General features: G+C 47.7%; 1 protein-coding gene across 3 annotated transcripts in view; it reads right to left on the minus strand.

Moving 5' to 3' along the window:
- Positions 1-549: 549 nt before the first annotated feature.
- Positions 550-18,400, minus strand: part of MEGF8 (multiple EGF like domains 8) — a 298,122-nt gene continuing 280,271 nt past the window's right edge. For all 3 annotated transcript variants that reach the window (XM_078651316.1, XM_078651317.1, XM_078651315.1), the window contains 2 exons: positions 15,847-15,979; positions 550-3,010 (listed from right to left, as the gene is read on the minus strand). In XM_078651316.1, coding sequence (XP_078507442.1) covers positions 1,817-3,010; positions 15,847-15,979 — 1,327 coding nt within the window. In that variant the 3' untranslated portion in view covers positions 550-1,816. The remainder of the gene's footprint in view (positions 3,011-15,846; positions 15,980-18,400) is intronic.

Raw genomic sequence — 18,400 nt, forward strand, 5'->3', positions numbered from 1 at the left:
TCAAAGTTAACAATACATTTAGGGAGAAATGCTTTAGTATGGCCCACTTTCATCAATGCAAAGACTTTACTCCATTGGCAGATAAGTCGAGACTGAAAAGAAGGACACCAATTCTGGGATTAGGACCCTAGGCAAAAAACAAGGGCTCCGACTCCTGGGATCAGAACCTAAGCATGAATAGAGGAGCTCATATTCCTGGGATCTGGAACACAAGATTGCACGAGCAAACTCAAATTCCTGGGATCGGAATCCCAGATTGAAGAAACCGTCCAATATTCTGGGGATCTGGACCAACAGAAGGGGTTAGATTCTGGCATCCTGATCCTAAATTGAACAGATTGTCCCAGAGTCCTGGGATCGGGACCACAAATTGAACAGACTAGCTCCAATATTGGGATGTGGATCCCGGATTGAACTGCAGAGCTAATATTCCATGGATATGTACCCATGCACGTTAGACCAAGCCTTAATGGGGCCTGAGAGAGCTCGACAGGCAAGAGAGGTGGACCCCTGAAACAAAACAAGAAATGAAGAAGGAAATGGGCCTGTTATGGGAAGCGTGTTTAAAATCGTTCTGTACAATACAAATCAGATGCACACAGCCAATTACAGATTACAGAGATTGATGTATTTACAAACTTTAGACATCAGTGAGGCGTCCAGTGCATAGGCCAATAAAACCACTCAGTGCAGATAACAGAGGAGGACATCTTAGAAGTATGAAACAAAGAGCACAAAGGGAGTCTAACTGTAACAAACCAAAATGTAGGCCAAACATGTGCTATTTGAAAAATGAAAGCAGAAGAAAACCAGAAAGCATGCTGAGGTTTGGTCTTGGGAGAAGGCACATGTTTCAGGCTGAAAAGGAGGGACAGCAACAGGGCAGGGATGGGGAAAGGCTAACATGAGGAATTGTTGCATACAGTGGCTTTCCACTTCTACATGTGCTCCAGTTCATTTCCCTACAGAGAAGCACATCTTCCAAATGTATGAAGGAAGAAAAGCTGAGGGAGTACCCGAGGTTGGTACGGTCATAAAATGCTTTTATCGTTAACATTGAACCTTTGGAAATGTTCTTGTAGAGTTTCAAGAATCAACAGTCCTGGAAAAGACCTGCACGAGTAGTTCCTGCAGTGTATACAGTTTTTGTTCTCATGGCCCTGGCAGGCAGAATGAAATGTAGATTCGGACCCATGGGGGCTTTTGTGTCCAGGTTTGTCTCCCTTACACTTTGCTTCTATGCTCCAGGTGAGAGGACAGCTCCAGGTGGACTTTCCCAGCAGAGTCCAGCTCTCTTTGGTGGGCGAGATGATAGTTCCAGCAGAAGTATGATGTGACCGATGACCAGTTTCACCAAGTATGAACAGCACAAACACGCAGACTACAAACCAACAACAGCAAAGAGTAAGGCATATCCCTCCCGCCCCATAGCTATGCAGTGCGGAATAATCCAGCACATTCCGTAAAATAAAAATCTGATGCTACCATTTCATAAATAAACATTTGTAGTGTATTCCACCCACATACCCCCCCCCCCCGAAACAATGGTCTCTCGGCACAGAGGATCATCTTCCCTGCATACGTAACAATGTCCTGCTGAAAGCCTACATGAATGTTTTACAGTGCACTGAACTCCTGATATTCAGTCTCTCTGCAGATCAAGGGTTCCCAGCCCCTCAGTAATGCTCCTCATCCTGGGATTCTATTGTCTCTGCAGTGTCCGGCACCCCAGTTGACCGTCCCATCTGCAGAGCTGTGCACTTGTTATTTTTGCACACTGCAGTGCTATGCACCTAGTGGTGTCCATCTGCTACTCTCACAGAGACATGCTAGTCAAGTTCTCGTGGCTGAGGAGTCCTTTGCGGGAGCTGCTGACGCCATGACTGGTGCTGCAGTAGTCCTGTAAGTTGTGGCGCAGAGTGACAAGGGCAGAGCCCAGGCAGGACCGATTGGGGGCCTGCATCCCCCCGGGGAGCTGGAATAGCACGGTAGCTACGGCAGCCATGCCATCGTCTGTGGGCTCCAGGGTAATAGGCCCTACACGGAAACTAGAGTAGGAGTAGCCCATTAGGTGGGAGAGGAAGGGCTCGGACCGGCGGAAGTGGTGGTATGGCGGTTCATGTGCATACTGCTTGATCCTGGGCAGTAGCTTTTGTCGCGTGGGCAGGTAGACCAAGTCTGTGTCAGGTTCAAAGTAGACCGTGAGCTTGGCAAAGGGGCGGCTTGCCATCTTCGTCATCTCCTGGATGTGGCGTCTCTGCTCTCTCCGGAAGTCCAGAAACTGCTTGACCTTCCAGAGCAGGACACAGACGGAAAGGAAGAGAAAGAAACATGAGAAGAAGACACTGAAGAAGACAAAGAGGTCAATGTGGGCCTGGTCTTGCCGGAAAAAGAGCAAGCCCTGAGATTCACTGACATTGCTGCTGCCTACACCCAGCAGTAGGATGAAGAAGCGGCTTGACTTGAGGGCATGCAGCTCGTGGGGATAGGTGATGACTAAGCGGTCCCGCACGCCCCGCACCACCAGTACCGTCTGTTGATGCTTCACAGTGATGTATGTGATCAGACCGCTGGTGCGCTCCTCCCGCACCCGCTCAACCCTCTGGCGTTCAGCTGCTGGACGGCTGGTGCTGCTGCTGATATTGCGGCTCAGTGGCGAGGGCTCCCCAAAGCCAGTCTCCTTCTCGGCTCGGTGGTGCAGCACATGCACAGTGTGCACGCCACTTGCCCGGTCTACGTCCACAGTGAAGGTCTCGAACGAGGTGGAGACGTAGATGTCCACGCCCCCAAACGTCACATCGATAGTGATGCGGATGTCAACGTTGGTGAACTTGGGCTGCACGCCGAAGAAGACCGTGCGGCCGGAGGGCAGGTTCTTGATGTTGGGTTCATGAAAACAGTTGCTCTGGGATGTGGGGTCAAAGCAGTACTCCTGCTCCACTGATATCAGCCGATAGCACTGCTGGCCGTTCACAGGATTTCCATTAAACGAGTCCTTACACTTGGCGCACTAGGGAGAAAAATAAAACCATTAGATGGTGGAACATTCACAGCATGATAATACAGAATAGGGTCACACTGCAAAATTAAGAAATGAATCAAAGATACACAAAAGGGGGGAGTGGTAAAAGAGGATAAAGGGAAGGCACGAGAGAAAATGGCCTAGAACAGGAGGAAGGAAGTAGAGGAACAGGAAAACTGTAGGAAGGAAAAGATAGTGAGATAGATTAATAAGAATGAGGGGAAGAGAGATCACCAGGAAGACGGGGAAGAGAGTAGGGAAGAGGATAAATAAAGGGAGGGAAGCTAGGCAAGTACATAAAGGGCAAATGAGGAGCACAAAGACTTGGGCACAGGGCTCCCATTTCCATACCTCCCTGCTCAGTGTATTTGCTGCACTCCTTTCAAATGCCACACACAACTTCTACATGTCTGTACCATGCCACCTCACCTTATACATCTTCCTGCCCTCCTACCTCCTACCATTATACCTCACAATCCTTTCTAGCACCACACATTTCTCCCACCACCATCTCTTGACCCAAAACCAGGCCTTAGAAGTATGCATTGCTCTCACCCCATACCTTGCACCCTCACCTTGTGTTCTTCAGTCCTTCCTACTAACACACAGTGCTCCAATCCCCATACCTTGTTCCCTCACCTTGTATTTATTACAGTCCTCCTAGGAGCACCACACGGCTCCTGCCCCCCAAAGCTCTCTCCCCCACCTGTCCTCCCTATCCACACGCGCCTCTTGAAAATCCATACTTTGCTCAATTCACAAGTGACCCAGAAACAGATCTTAGCAAAACTGTAGGTTATTGGTTGGGGGGTGGGGGGGGGAGTGGAAGTCCCACCCTGGCAACAACCACAATCCTGGTCAGGGCAAACCACAAAAGTCACTAAATTAACCTGTGTTTAACCCTCTGGTAGCCTGGCACGAAAGCAGTCCGGCTTAACCAAGGCAAAGTGAAAAGTAGTTATGCTGTACACAAGAGTAATAAGGTGGAGACACAATACAAGAAAACTCCCAAACCAATTTAGACCAATAGAGTACATTTTAATAAATAAAATAATACCAGAATGAATGACAAAAATAAAAACAGTAGAACTGGAGGTGTAAGGAAGTAGGCTTTTTCAGGTTTACACCCTCCCCCCCCCCACTTTCGGCCCCCATTTTGACTACTAGCTACTGGTGTAAAAGCTCTGAAGTGTGCTAGGCTCCGTTAAATAGGACTCGGTGCAGGTGCTCTGACCCATACAATGGTGTGAGTTTTACCTAGGGCCTGTAGGTTGAGGGGTCTCGTAGACTGCAGCACTAGTTGTGCCTCCAGGTGTCCGACAGGGTACAACACAACTCCAAGTCTGCCACTAGTTGAACCTTGTGCTCATATTGTGGTGCCGGGAAATGGCCTCAACCAGTTTGAGCCTATCACCCAGCAGGATGTCATTCGTCTTCTCCAAACATCAAAAAGTCAGGATCCCCGAGTGACACTTGCCCGCCATATGTCATGGCCTTGATTGCAACCAGCTGTGCGCCAGCTATTCAGGAGATCTTTAACTCATCGATGGCCAGCGGCTACATTCCCATGACGTGGAAGGAAGCCCACGTGCGCTCTATCCTTAAAAAACCTTCTGCAGATCCCGGAGTCCTGAGCAACTATAGGCCAATATCACTACTCCCTCTGCTGGCCAAGATACTGGAGGCACACATTAACACTCAATTAAGCCAGTATCTGGAGTCCAATAACATCCTGGACACATCGCAGTCCGGCTTTCGGCCGAGATTTAGTACAGAGACGACCATTTTGGCAGTCACGGATTCCATCAGGCGAACGCTGGACGGAGGGGGATCCGTGATGCTTATTCTTCTCGACCTCTCTGCAGCATTTGATACTGTGTCACATCAACTCCTGGCAGAGAGGCTGCAGGATTGCGGAATCGGGGATTTGGCACTGAAGTGGCTGGTCCACTTCCTGGCTAACAGGAAACAACAGGTTATGATGGGCCCGCCCAGATCTTCCAAATACCTGTTGGAGAGAGGGGTCCCACAGGGCTCGTGCTTAAGCCCGACCCTCTTCAATGTATATATGGCTCCACTAGCCAGAATAGTGCGGCAGTATGGGTTTGAGGTCATCTCATATGCAGACGAAACTCAACTGATATTCCCTATCGGGAAAAATCTGGCAGAGGAAAGAGCGCGTTTCGCACAAGGAATGCTGGCTATTGCAAATTGGATGGCAGAATCCTGCCTTCAATTAAACCCGGGAAAGACCGAGCTAATGTTTCTGGGAAAAGACAGCAACTAGTGCTGGACGACTGGTGGCCAGTAGAGCTGGGCACCGCCCCAGTTTCCTCGGACTCAGTGAAGAGTCTGGGAATCCAGCTTGACGAAAACCTGTCTATGAAAAAAACATGTCAGCAATATAATGAGCTCTTGCTATTACAGCCTACGGCTGTTGCGGAAAATCATTCCTTATCTCCCCTTGAGTCATAGCAGGACGGTAGTCCAAGCATTAGTAATTAGTCGGATGGACATGGCAATGCTCTGCTGGCGGAAGTAGGAGTTACGCAGCTAGCAAAGCTCCAAGTCATTCAAAACACGGCTGCCCGGATGGTTCTAAATCGCCCCCGGGTACCCCATCGCTCCCCCTTCTGAAGGAACTGCATTGGCTGCTAGTTCAAAAGAGAGCTTTCTTCAAAACATGCTGCCTAGTTTTTAAAGCCATGAGGGACATTGGCCCAAAATCTCTACAAACCAAACTATGCAAACTGACATCGTTTTGTAATTTAAGATCTAATGATAAAGCTCTCCTAGCGATGCCGCGTATTTATCACAATCACTTGGGAGGTAAAGCCTTTTCATACGTCGGCCCCAAATACTGGAACTCCCTACCGAAAGTGCTGCGAAAGTCCCCCTCTTACCTGACCTTCAGGAAACATCTGAAAGCCTTCCTATACTGATGATATGCTCTGGGTTTTCGCTGCTCTCGGCAACTGAACTAGGTAGCGCGGAGATGCCCCCGGGTGATTCATGCGCTTTACAAAATACCAATAACAAAACAACTACGACTGAAAGGGCAGCTTAAAACTGCTAACCTGACTTTGCCACTTAAAGTAACAGCAACGCTCAAACCGCCCTTTTTAATCTATAGAGGTCCCCACTTTGGCGGCCTAATGAGCCCGAAGGCAGGGTGCGGTATGTTGGAAGGAAATGCCTCTTTTTCTACGGTCACCTCCAGATTTTTCAACGGATGCTGCTGGTTTTTTGACTCAGAGTGCCCTGAGGCCTGCTAACCAGACCTCCGGGCCAGAGCCCAGACCCTAAAGTGCATCTCAAATTGGCTTTATCCACTTGGAAATCGCAAACTTATCTGTAGGTCTCTAGTAAATGGTACCCTGGCACCCAGGGCATGTAAGTTAGAGGGGTACCCCAGGTCTTGCAGCACTGATTGTGCCGCCCTGGAGGTGCCCCCCGCACAGAGTAAAACAAGTCCCCAGTCTGAGAATAAGTCCTCCGTCTGGCAGGCCTAAAGGGCCCTAAAGACAGGGTGCAACATATGACACAGGCAGGGCCTGCCCTGACAGTAACACATGTGATACAACAGATTTTACAGTGGAAGGACTTGGTCGCCTGATTGGAGAATGCAGAGTTACACGCTGACCCCTGAGCTGTGCTAACTCTGGAACGAGGCAACCAAAGTCAGCACTACAAGGTATCAATTGTGATTGCTTCAAGTAACTTGTCACTTTAAGCTCGACTTGTATCTCAAGTCGAAATTAATGTACGTTGTTGCAGTGTGCAGCTTTATCAAAGCGGCCTCTTTGTTGCCTTTAAAACTCCTGTGTCTTCACAGGCACACATGGAGCCTGCTTCATGAGATGGCTTTCTGCCCTCCTGGAGAGACCCATTAACAACTCACGCGAAGGAGAACAATGAGGAATTGATGGCCAAGGAGGTGTCATCTCCATCCTGCAGGAGGCCACTTGGGTGTTAGCCCCAAAAGGTAGGATTCAAAGGTTACACCACCTTTGAAGGGTAGATGTGTGGGCACCAGGGGTAGGGCTGCCCATTGTTAAGGTAGACAGGCTGACATGGGGAGCAGAGAGGAGGAACCGGTTTCCCCAGGGGTGTGTAGCCCTAAGGTAGCCAGACCCCGGGGTTGGTTAGGGAGGTCTGTACACCAAGAGAGGGGTCTCGCCATCTTGGGGGTGTGCAGAATGGCGCATCCTAGGATAGCCAGATACCACACTCCACAGGAGGTGGTCACTAGATGGTAAGACAACCTGGTGCCCATTGGCTACCAACTGCATCCTGCCCTGATGGGCTTTTCCGAGCAAAAGAGGTGCACCCCTGGCACCCTGACCTCAGATCTCTACATCTCGGAAGAAGGACTGCCCAGCTGCACGGAGAGACCAGCAAAAAGAGGCTACACCATCAAAGACTGCACATTGTTGGGTAGTGAAGACAGTCGTGTCCTGCGCTAGGAGAAGCTGTCTCCAGAGCCCAGTCAAGTAAAGAGAACTCCAAAGGCCAGCTGACTGGCCTCATGTTCGCAGCACAGGGAACTGAAGAAGCCTGCTAGGGCAGGTTGGTACCCCAAGTCTCCAAGCCACTACCACCGCCGTTGTGCAGCACAGAGGACCAAGACCCGATGCACAGAGTTGCATCCGAGCTCTGAGCCCGGGAGTGCAGTTGCAGAATTGTTGGGACCCTCAGAAGGGACGTTATGGACCCAGACAGGATTGGCATGTGACTGACACCGGGAGACTGGTAGTCCAGTGGTGACCGGACTTTAGTCAGACCGGAGAGGACCTTGTGCGATGTCAACCTGGCAACCAGGACTCCCTCACCATCTGCGTGGACCGAGGAATACCTGCAGGAAGACTCTCCATCAACCGCGTCGCATCCAGAGCATCCTTAAAGCCTCTTCAGCATCCTTCATCTCTTGCAGCAGGACCGCTCCATAGGAACCAATTGTAACGCAAGTAAAGTGCCTGGAATTGCTGAAGGACGGCCTCCCCTGTTAAGGTAACTATTCTGGAGGACCTTCCTGGCCCTCCTGATTGGCTCCCAGTCGGAGTTGCTTGCCACAAGTACTAACTGACCGCATTGACACTTTTCCTACATTTTCGTAGAAAACTTTTCTACGTGTCTAATTCATTGACTTTGGCAAAGGTTGTCTGTGGCTGAGTAGAATTGCTTTGCTTGTAAAATCTATATCTCCGGAACCCTGCAGTGGATCTTTTTAGTTCTAGTGTCCAACTTCTTATACAAATAGAACCTGTTTTAATAAATTGGTGTCAGATTTCTTCAGTGTCGTGGCAATTTCGTTAATTGTGTTGGTACTATTTTATTACTCAATACTTGTTCCTCTGTGTAAGCCTTGCTGCTCAGTGCCACAGCAACCCAAGATTAAGCGGAGGGTTTGAAGGACAAAAACCAAGAGTCCTACAGGGGTTGGTATGTGTATTACATGATGAGGTTGCACAACCACACCATATAATACACGTCATTTCCTCACATATGTTAAAAAGTGGAACCTGTATTTTTACATGGTCCAGCAGTAAAAACCCTCAACTATTGTTTTTACTGTGGAAAGGCTAGTAGCTCCATTGGCAAGGCCAGAGTTACAGGCCGACACCCCTGCCCTAACTTCTAAATGAGACTTCGAAGGTTGGTACGGTTTGGTGTCAACAGAATCAGTGCATTAAATCTAATTTAACGGTTACAACCAATTTAATGTCACTGGTGGGCAAAGTGCAACTTTAGAAGTTACCTCTTTCGTCGCCCAATCTTTCCAGTGCTCGTTTACTGATGTACATGGGCTTGTCCTGTAGACAGCTATCTGCCTTCCTGGGGAGACGTGCTAGCGACTCTCAGGAAAAGATACAATAGGGGACTGCATGAGAAAGAGCTGTTACCTCCCTCACGCAGGAAGCCACACGGGCGTTAGCTCAAAAGGTGAGCTTTAAAGGAGAAGCCACCTCTGAAGGGTAAATGAGTAACACTCTGGAGAGGGGCACTATATCATTTAGGCAGACAGGTTAGCACTGGGGACAGCAGAGGAGAAGCAAGTTGCCAAACTGTTTTTTGCAGTGATGTGTAGCCCCTTGGCAGCCACACCTCTAGGGGAGGGTTAAGGAGCTGAGAGTGGCGAGAGAGGGGTCTCTCCTTGTTGGGAGTGGGCGGAATGATGCATCTCGGGATAACCAGATTCCACAATTTTCAGGAACTAGTCATAAGGAGGGAGGAAACCTGGTAGCCCATTGGCTGCCAATCGCATATTACCCAGAGGGCATTTTCTGAAGATAAATCGGGCACCTCTGGCACCCAGGACGCAGATCTCTAAAGTCTGTTAGAATAACCGAAGGAAGATTACCCTGCTACACCAAGGGACCAGCACGGAGAGGCTCGAGCGATGGAGGACTGTACCGGTTGACTAGCGAACAGAGGGACTAAGCCTGTCATGTCCTGCTCAAGGAGAAGCTGTCTCCAGAACCCAGCCAATACCAGAGACACCAAGGGCCAGCAGACCGGCCTCCTTTTCGCAGTACAGTACAGCTTCCTATTCGGGAGATATGTATGCATCTTGGATGTAAGGTAACTGGGACCAGTACGATGCAAAGCTCTATATAAGTATCAGAGTTTTAAACAAGATGCATTTCCTCATCGGAAGTCAGTGTAGGGAGTGCAGATGAGAGGAGAACTGAGCTCTAAGCGGAAGCTTAAGAAGCAGGCGAGAAGCAGCATTTTGTACCACCTGTAACTTGTTGACTACGTACTGGGGAGGCCAAGATATAATACATTTGCATAGCGCAGCCTGGATGTAATAAGAGGTTGGATGACTCATTTCCTGGCTGGAAGTGAACGAAAGGGCAAAAGTTGTTACTGTTCTTAGGAGGCCAAAACAAGTCACAAGCACGGGGCTAACTTTGTGCTGGAGTAAAGGCCGGCTACCAAGCTTAACCGCTAGGTTGTTAACCACTTCAGATTGCGGGTCTACGGTAGTTGCACCATGTGGCCAGAGGGTCTACCAATCAAGTTCAGCTAAAGCAGAGGACCTCGGTCTTATCCGCACTGCACCTCAATTGGTTCAGGCACATCCAGTAGAAGACAGCAGCTAAGCAAGGTTTAATTGAACCCGGTGTCATATTTTCTCCTTTTTTAAAGGAGAAGAAAAGCTGTATGTTGGCCACATAGGAAATTATTTTGGCACCAAAAGATTCCAGCAGGGAAGCCAGAGGAGCAAGGTAGATGATAAAAACGCGTGGGGCTCAGGGCTGAGCCTTGTAGGACCCAGCAGTTAGTTCTTTGGAGCCAGAAGGCCATATTCTCTATGAAAGACTTTAACCATTTCAGTGCAAGACCATCAATACCGATAATCTGAAGGTGGGAGGGGAGCCTAGGATGGGTACCATGTCAAAGGCTGCAGATAGATTAATAGAAGCACAGCCTTACCCTCTACATAAAGCATTTATAATAAGCTTCGTAACTGCGAGGAAGGCCGTTTCAGTGCTAAAGTTGGGCCAAAAGCCCAAAGGAGTGGGCTTAATCTCCAGGCAGCGTGAGACTTGCTCATTGACAAATTCGTCCAGCAACTTAGATAGCGCAGGCCGCAAAGGAATGGCTTATAGGTAGCCGGAACATTGGGAATCTGCAGCCTGTATTCTTAATAAGGGGAGAGTCTTAGCCGGCTTCCAGGCTGACGGAACAACCGTGGTGGTAAGGGAGTCATTCAGCAGTTTCCTGGCTGTAGAATTGATCGCTTCAGCCCTCAAAGCCTGAAGGTTAGGGGGGACAGCGATTCTGACTTAAGGTTGAGACTGTCCAAAATGGTGTCCTCCAAAGAAATGGGGGTTGAAGGATAGTAATGAGTCCGCTACGGCTTTAGTTGGTTTGAAAGAGACGTGTGGCCGTAAAGCACGAAGCGAAACGCGCAGTGACCTGGTCATGCCAGACCGGGAGAAAGTCACGAGTTCAGGATGACATCGATGGAGCGCAGGATGGGTACAGGGTCCAGGTTAGTCCCTCTGAGAAGTTACCTTTTAAGTCGGACGCGAAGAGTCATGCAGCAGAGTTATGTTCAAACTAGCTTGAATATCAAATGTTGTTAATAACGAAAGAGGCCAATTATTTGCACCATTTAGCCAAAGGCTCCAAAGTTCTAAAAAAAAACAAAAAAACCCCAACCTTAGCTGAGATGACATTTCACTATTGTAAAAACTTCCCAGGCTTTACTATCAGCTATATCAATAAAACCTTCATATAAGTATTTTATTTGCCTTCTTAACGGAGACATGGTATTTCTCAAGGGCATCCCTGTAAATGGCTTTATCCTCCTCTCTTAAGACTTTGCGCCATCTTCTCTCAATGTTTTTACATATTTTATTCTCCAGCTTTAAGCTTTACGTAAAGAAAGCTCCAGAGGGACTCTTCATGCAGTGTATACAGACTAAAACAGGGTCCAGTATTTCAACTGTATTTCGGATCCAAGTTTTGACTCTAGTGGCCTCGGCCTCGACAGATCTGGAGAGAATGGGTGCAGGTTCTTTCAAGGATCCTATTAGCTTGTTCTGGTTAACCCCTTTGTAGGGCCTAAATGCATGGGGGGCTTGTCTGGACTGTTTGTCGCCCAAGCATTGGTGGACCATCTACACTTAATTAGAAAGCAGACTGACCAAGATAAACGAAGGGGATCCGACATTTGTAGCTTGTCATTGGAGAACACAAGGTCAATCGTATGGCCTGTCTGACGAGTGGGCTTGGAGATAAACTGAGTGAGGCCCAAGGACGACATCATATCTAGCAAAGTGCAAGCCTATTTTTTGGGACTGACAGTCAAAATGAATATTAAGTTCTCCTAAAACCATAAACTGGGAAACCTCAGGTCCAGAGCATGGCCCAAAGAGTTCAGGAAGGAGCCTGGCAGTCCCGGCTGTCTGCATGCAAGGACCCCTTCCAAAGACTGCTGATGCTTGAGTCAGAGGCAAAACCAAAATGCCTCAGCCCCTACCATGTCACTGGTAGGGAATATCGGACAGCTGTACTCCTGTTTGGACACCATGGCGATGCCCCCGCCCCTACCATTAGGGCGGTCTTGATTGTAGATTTTATATCCCATAGAAATGGGCATTTCTATTACCGGCTGGTCGTACACAAGAGCCAGGTTTTAGTTATAAACAGAGCGTCTGGTTGAGGACCACAAAGGAGATCATAAATGAAGAGCGAATCTTTCTGCATGGAGCGAGCATTAATCAAATAAATGTTTTGCTTCGCGTAATGACACGCGGGAGCCCAAAGAGACTTCCGTACAAGGAGTAGGATTTACCTGAAAGTCACCTGTTGAACAGTTCAAGGAGTCCTTGGTATTGTGAGTGTTGATCAAGAAGGAGCATCGACTGCTGGTCTTTAACTTAAGGAGCTCGGCAGCAGAGTTGAAAATCCGAGCCTTCGAGCCTGGGTTATTTGGAGCCTAGTGGCTGGCGCTGGCCGCTCACCGAATGCTAGCGAGCCCAGACGGGCTAGCCATTGGGGCGCCTGCGCGTGTCTGTTCCCCAGTCCTGCTTTCGTGCTTTCAGGGCTGCACTTCTTTGGACAACTAGAGTGGACACTGCCAACAGCTGTCTCAAAGTGGTAAGCATGATCGCGGACCAGTTAGCAGAAAGTAGCGGCCATGCCGGTACTCTCCCATCCTTCCAATGAAGTCAAAGCAGCAGTGGATCAAATTCAAAGTGCAGGGCACATTCAAAGAGCAACACCAGTTAAAAGATTACTGGATAAATGCAGGTAAACCCAGCTGAAGCACAGGCTATCACAACAAAGTAAAAGCAGGCTACCTTAGGCCTTCTGTGGAAGTAACAGTTTTCGGAGGACCTTGCTGGTCCCCCTGACTCGTTCCCTGCCGGTCTATTCGACTGGATTGACACTTGCCCAAGTTTTCCTTCAAAAAATTTCTACTAAATGTCAAATTCATTTATTTTGCCAATGCTTGTTCAACGTTGAGTAAAAAGCTATATTATTTCTTGCAAATCCCTTTTCTGCGGACCCCCAATGGATCTTTTTCATTGTGGTGTCTACATTCTTGTAAAAATAAAATCTATTTTTATAAATTGGTGTTGGATTTCAAAGTTGTGGCAATTTCTTCATTTTTTTGGGGTGATGTTTAAATGCTATACACTAGTTCCTCTGTGTAAGCCTTGCTGCTCAGTGCCACAGCTAAACCAGATTGAGCTGAGGGTTTGACAGACGGAACCCATTGGTCCTAAAGGGGTTGATAAGTGTATTATGCGGTGAGATGGAACAACCACATCATATAATATGCCCCATTTCCTCACAGGAGGTATTAAATTAAAAAAAATTAAGTAAAAATAGCGCATAAAAGCACAAAGCGACACAGGCGGTCACCTGGTCATGCCAGACCGGGAGAAAGTCACAAGTTCAGGATGACAACGATGGTGCGCAGGATGGGTACAGGGTCCAGGTTAGTCCCTCTGAGAAGTTACCTTCTAAGTCTGACGCGAAGAGTTCCATTCGCTATGGAGAAGGTTGAGCATCGCAGGCTGAGCATTGCGGATAGTCATCGTTGAAGCTCAAAGAGCAGGTCGGGATGTTCTTCACTGTAGTGCTAAGCAGGTCGGGCATCGCGGATGGCCATTGCTATAGCTGTAAAGTGGCACTCGCTGTGGGCAATCTTCGTGGGCTATAGTTGTGGGCTATCATTCCTGTAGCGTGAAGTGCCAGTCTTGCATTGCCAGTCACTGTGGAAAGTCGTGACGAGAGTAAGTTTCACTGCAGCTTTGCATTAGCGGATGTCACGGACACCATAGTGTTGGCGTGTATAGGCCCAGTCACGAGGAGCACAAACTAAGATTTTCACCTTTTGTTTAAGAGTACACTCCGATGTCAGCCAAGGGTTCAGAGCCTGGGGAGGCACTACTTGGGAACCAGGACTCACTTCAGAGGCTCAGGCAGGTCCAGTTGCAGCAGGTTAGCTGGGTAGTTACAGGGAGGCTGCTGAGGGGAGAGGATGTAGGCTTGCGGCTTGAGCAATCAACCTCGAAGCTGGGGAACTGGGTTCGAGTCTAGGCAAAGATGCTCAACATCCTGTGATTGTGGAAAAATCACTTAATCTCCCTGTGCCTAACAAAAATGAATGTGTTCATCCGTCTTGAAACTGGTGCTCATGTAAAGCGCTCTGATACCGGATATCTTCGGGTCTTGTTTGAGCTATATAAAACTCTTAAAAGGTTTTTGCGTCCCTGTAATTCACACAGGAGGTCAGCCAACTGACCCTTGGAGTCACTTCGGGTAGCCATGGGATGAAGGCAAGCATGTCCAATCTTTATTCTCACATATCAAGGCAGTCCTTCAAGCAGCAGGCCTGCTCTCCTTATGTACCTTCCAGAGGCCCAGGAGTGTTCTGATGAGTGGTTCTGGAGGTCCAATATTTATACCAGGTGCTAGTGTGTGTGGGGGGGGAGAGGGGGTGAGTGGGGGTTCAACAATGATTCACTGCCCTAACCCCACATCTGGTTCTGAAAAGTTATTCCCCTCCAACTATCAAGGCTCCAAACTGTCTGGGGCTGACAAAAGGCAGGACAGGCCTGGTGTCAGTTTCTTTTGTGTATGTAGGAGGGAAAGTACTTAGAAGTATAAACGGGCGGGATACAGCCTCTCCTCAGTCTTCCTTCCTGCCAGGATGGCGCATCCTGTCCACACCTAAACCCATTTCTGTTACTGTCTGGAAGTAGTACACAAACCCCAACAGCAGAGTCATTCACAGTCATGTGACCCATGACACTGACAGAAGGCACAAATGTTTGGGACAAAAAAATGCTGACTTTCTAAAAGTGGCATTTTTGTGATAGTTACTTAAAATCTGACTTCACGATTCAAGAGGATTTTAAATTACAATTAATTTGAGTGTAAACAGTATATCTTTATCTCCTCCCAAACCAAAGTTAGCACTTAAAAAATGTAATAAGATAACCTAGTATTAGTGAAGGAGAGAGACAGGCTTTACAACACTGAATAACAACTTTAGGAGTCTTTCACTTCCAGGACACACAAAACCTAAGTCCACACGTCCTATTTTTTAAATACAATCCCTCCTGCACAATGAGTCTTTGAGAGTCTACATTAGGGGTGACTTATAAGTATTAAAAAGGACTGTTTAAGTGTGACACAAGGTTTACTTTGCCAGGTCAAAATGGCAATTTAAAACTGCACTGCAGAAGCAGGGCTGAGATGTATTAGAAAAAGGCAACTTTAGAGGGTGCCACAAGGACTGCTGCAGCCCACTGGTAGCATTTCATTTACAGGCCCAGGGTGCATCGAGCACCATTTACTAGGGGCTTGCATGTAAATGTGCTAGTTAGGTGTAGTCCAATTTTACCATGTTTGAAGGAGACAGCATAATCACTTCAGCAGTGGTCAGAAGGGGTAAGGTGCACAGAATCCTAAAGCCAACATAAACAAATTCAACACAAAAGGAGGGCTGAAAGCAAAAGGTTTGGGGGAATACCACGCCAAAGATGTCGGGTCTGATAAATACACACTGTTTTCGCTCCATACCTTGGCACGCCCTCCAGGTGCTCTTCGCAGTTCTTAATAGCACATATGCTCCAATCCCCGTAACCTTGCTTCCTCACCTGGTACTTATTACAGTCCTCCTATCAGCACATTCTGCTCCCATCTCCACCCTCGCTTCCCCACTTGTGACAGTCACCGTCTTTCCTAGCACCAAACGTCTCCCCCCTACACTGTGTTACCTCTCCTGGTATTTGGCACAATCCTCCTATTAGCACACAGAGCTCCTCACTCCCTGTCCCTAGCGCCCTTACCTGGTACTTGTAGCAGTCTTTCTTGTCGCTCTGGGCACTGTTCTGGCAGTTCCCGGTCTCCGTGTTGTTCTGGCACGGGCACATGGTCCCATCTATTTCGTTGCAGGAGTCTGCGTGCCCGTTACACTGGCACCTGTGGATGATGGAGACAAACAAAACACCAGATCAACAACAATCATGGAACTTCAACTTCCATATATGCCATGTTCGTGCTATACATATACACACACCGCTGACCTCAGAGTACAGCATGGCAGAGCAGAGCTACACTGGCAGGTACTGGTGTGAGTCTACATAGCAGAAGAGAAGGAGTCACACTGCTGGGTACTGACGCGGGTCCACACAGTGTAATTGCAGAGTGTTGAGGGCAGGACTGAGGTGCCTTTGTGGGCATTGGTATGGGTCCACGCACTCGAAGAGTAGGGAATCTTGGAGGGCAAGACGGGCGGTGCCTTCGCAGGTATTGGAGTGGGTCCACGCACTCTAAGAGCAGAGGGTTAGGAGGGCAGGGTGAGGGGGCGCAGTGCTGGGTATTAGTCTGGGTCCAGGTACTGGAATGACAGAGGGTGCTGAAAGCATGAATGAGGTGTACTAAAAGAGGTAACCGAGGGTTACAGATGATGTCATTATCGATGCATGGGGAACAGTCAAGGTTGTGATTCTTAGAGACAATTTTCCTTCTTTTGGGAGTTAATGCGAGTCTCCACCTGGTCCAAATTCACTTTGTTAGAGAGAAAACACAAATTTTAACGTCACATGAACTTCATTTGTCACCAGAATGTGAGTTTTTATCCAATACATGTTCATGGTTATAAACCTCTTAAGGTGCATTACATTTTTGTTTGTCATTGAAAAGATGTATCATTTCATTTTGTGGTTTTATGCGGGCTTGTCATAACACTGTATAATGCACCTTCAGATGTGAGAGGCACTCAAGCAGCCTTTATCTGATCTTCGCACAATCCCAAAGTGCTTTGCGTTCACTTGAACGCGGAGATATGATTATATAGAGTGGGTCTATAGTACACAAACGTACAGAGACACAACACAGAGGATTTGCAAACAAAAATGATTCTTAAGTTTGCCCAAAAGAGTTTTACTGGTTATCCATTAGTTATTGTTTAACAATGTGTGAAATTTCTCACCCGTAAAGTGTGAGGGAGAATTGAAGGATTTCAGTCTAGGAAATGGGGAGTTTAGCTTTAGTGACCAGCTTCCAACTTAAAAGTGAGCTATTTCACCTATAAAAAGGTGTAGGGTGGAAAGACTTCACCGACAGTAGGCATGGGGGAGCGATGAAGTGAATAACCATGAGGGAAAGGATAGAGGGAGGAGCTGCAGGGACTTGGACTTACAATTACTGCTTCAAAGAGAATGGATGAGGCAAAGTTTGGGCGAAGACTCAGACAGCTGTGGGCACCTCTCCTTGCCGCTAGCATGCCTGATGGCATTTCTTGTCCAGAAATGATACTTCGATTAGGTGAAACTCGCCAGACAAGTATTTCCTAAAGAGGAGACGGAATCTTTTCCAGAATTCTATCAACGGGGTTGCAATGGGCATGTCCGATGAAGATGGGCGAGTGCATTCTGAAACTCGGGGCAGCTTCCAAGCAAGTCTGCTTTAAAACGGGTTGTTTATAGAAGGTTAGCAGTTCCACCCAAAGCTCATCCCTCCTTACTTTACAGCATCCATGTGCAGCGATTATGCAATTAGTTAAATATCACATTGTTTTTATGATTTAACCCCCTAAACAATTACTTTTTAAACCATTATTACATATTAAAAGACATCTAGAAATCAATACATAAAGTATATAACAAAACCAACATAACAAGAATGTGTGCAAGTAACATTTACAGACCACCTTACCTTGGGTCATGTAATTTATTTATTTATTTAGTGTATTTTGATATAGTGCACAGATACCCCAACGGGGTGTCCCGGTGCTCCTGTGTGATCTTATGCTGGCTAAGGCGTTATTTAGAAAAGTAGTGGTCAACAGAACAGGTGAGTTTTTAGGGCTTTCCGGAAGGGTTGTTCTTCCTGGATCAACCGGATGGTATTTGGTAACTTGTTCCAGAGAGCAGAGGTAAATACTTGGAAAGTTTTTCCGCCTGAGCGAGTTTTCCTAAATCTGGGAATGGTGAGGAAATTTTTTGAGGAAGACCGAAGAGTCCTACTGTTGTTATAAGGGATGAGACAGGAAGAAAGATAGGCAGAACCCTTGCCTCGCAATGCACGGTGAGCCAGTACCAGTGCCTTGAATTCTGCCCTTTTCTGTATCGGGAGCCAATGAAGTCTACGGCGGTGGGGCGAGATGTGCTCACGTAGGGGAATACCACCAACCAGTCGCACTGCAGCATTCTGGACTGTCTGGAGACGATGACAGAGACCCTCAGACAGACCAGTATATAAGCCATTGGCGTAGTCCAGGTGCGAAGTAATCAACGCCTGGACTACAATCTTCCTGGTATTATTGGGCAAGAAATTGATAAACTTTTTCACCATTCTGATCTTGGCGAAGCATGCTGCAGAGACAGTTTGGACTTGATG

This window comes from Lissotriton helveticus, chromosome 7 (genome assembly GCF_964261635.1).
Source record: "Lissotriton helveticus chromosome 7, aLisHel1.1, whole genome shotgun sequence".
In the NCBI taxonomy this organism is placed as follows: Eukaryota; Metazoa; Chordata; class Amphibia; order Caudata; family Salamandridae; genus Lissotriton; species Lissotriton helveticus.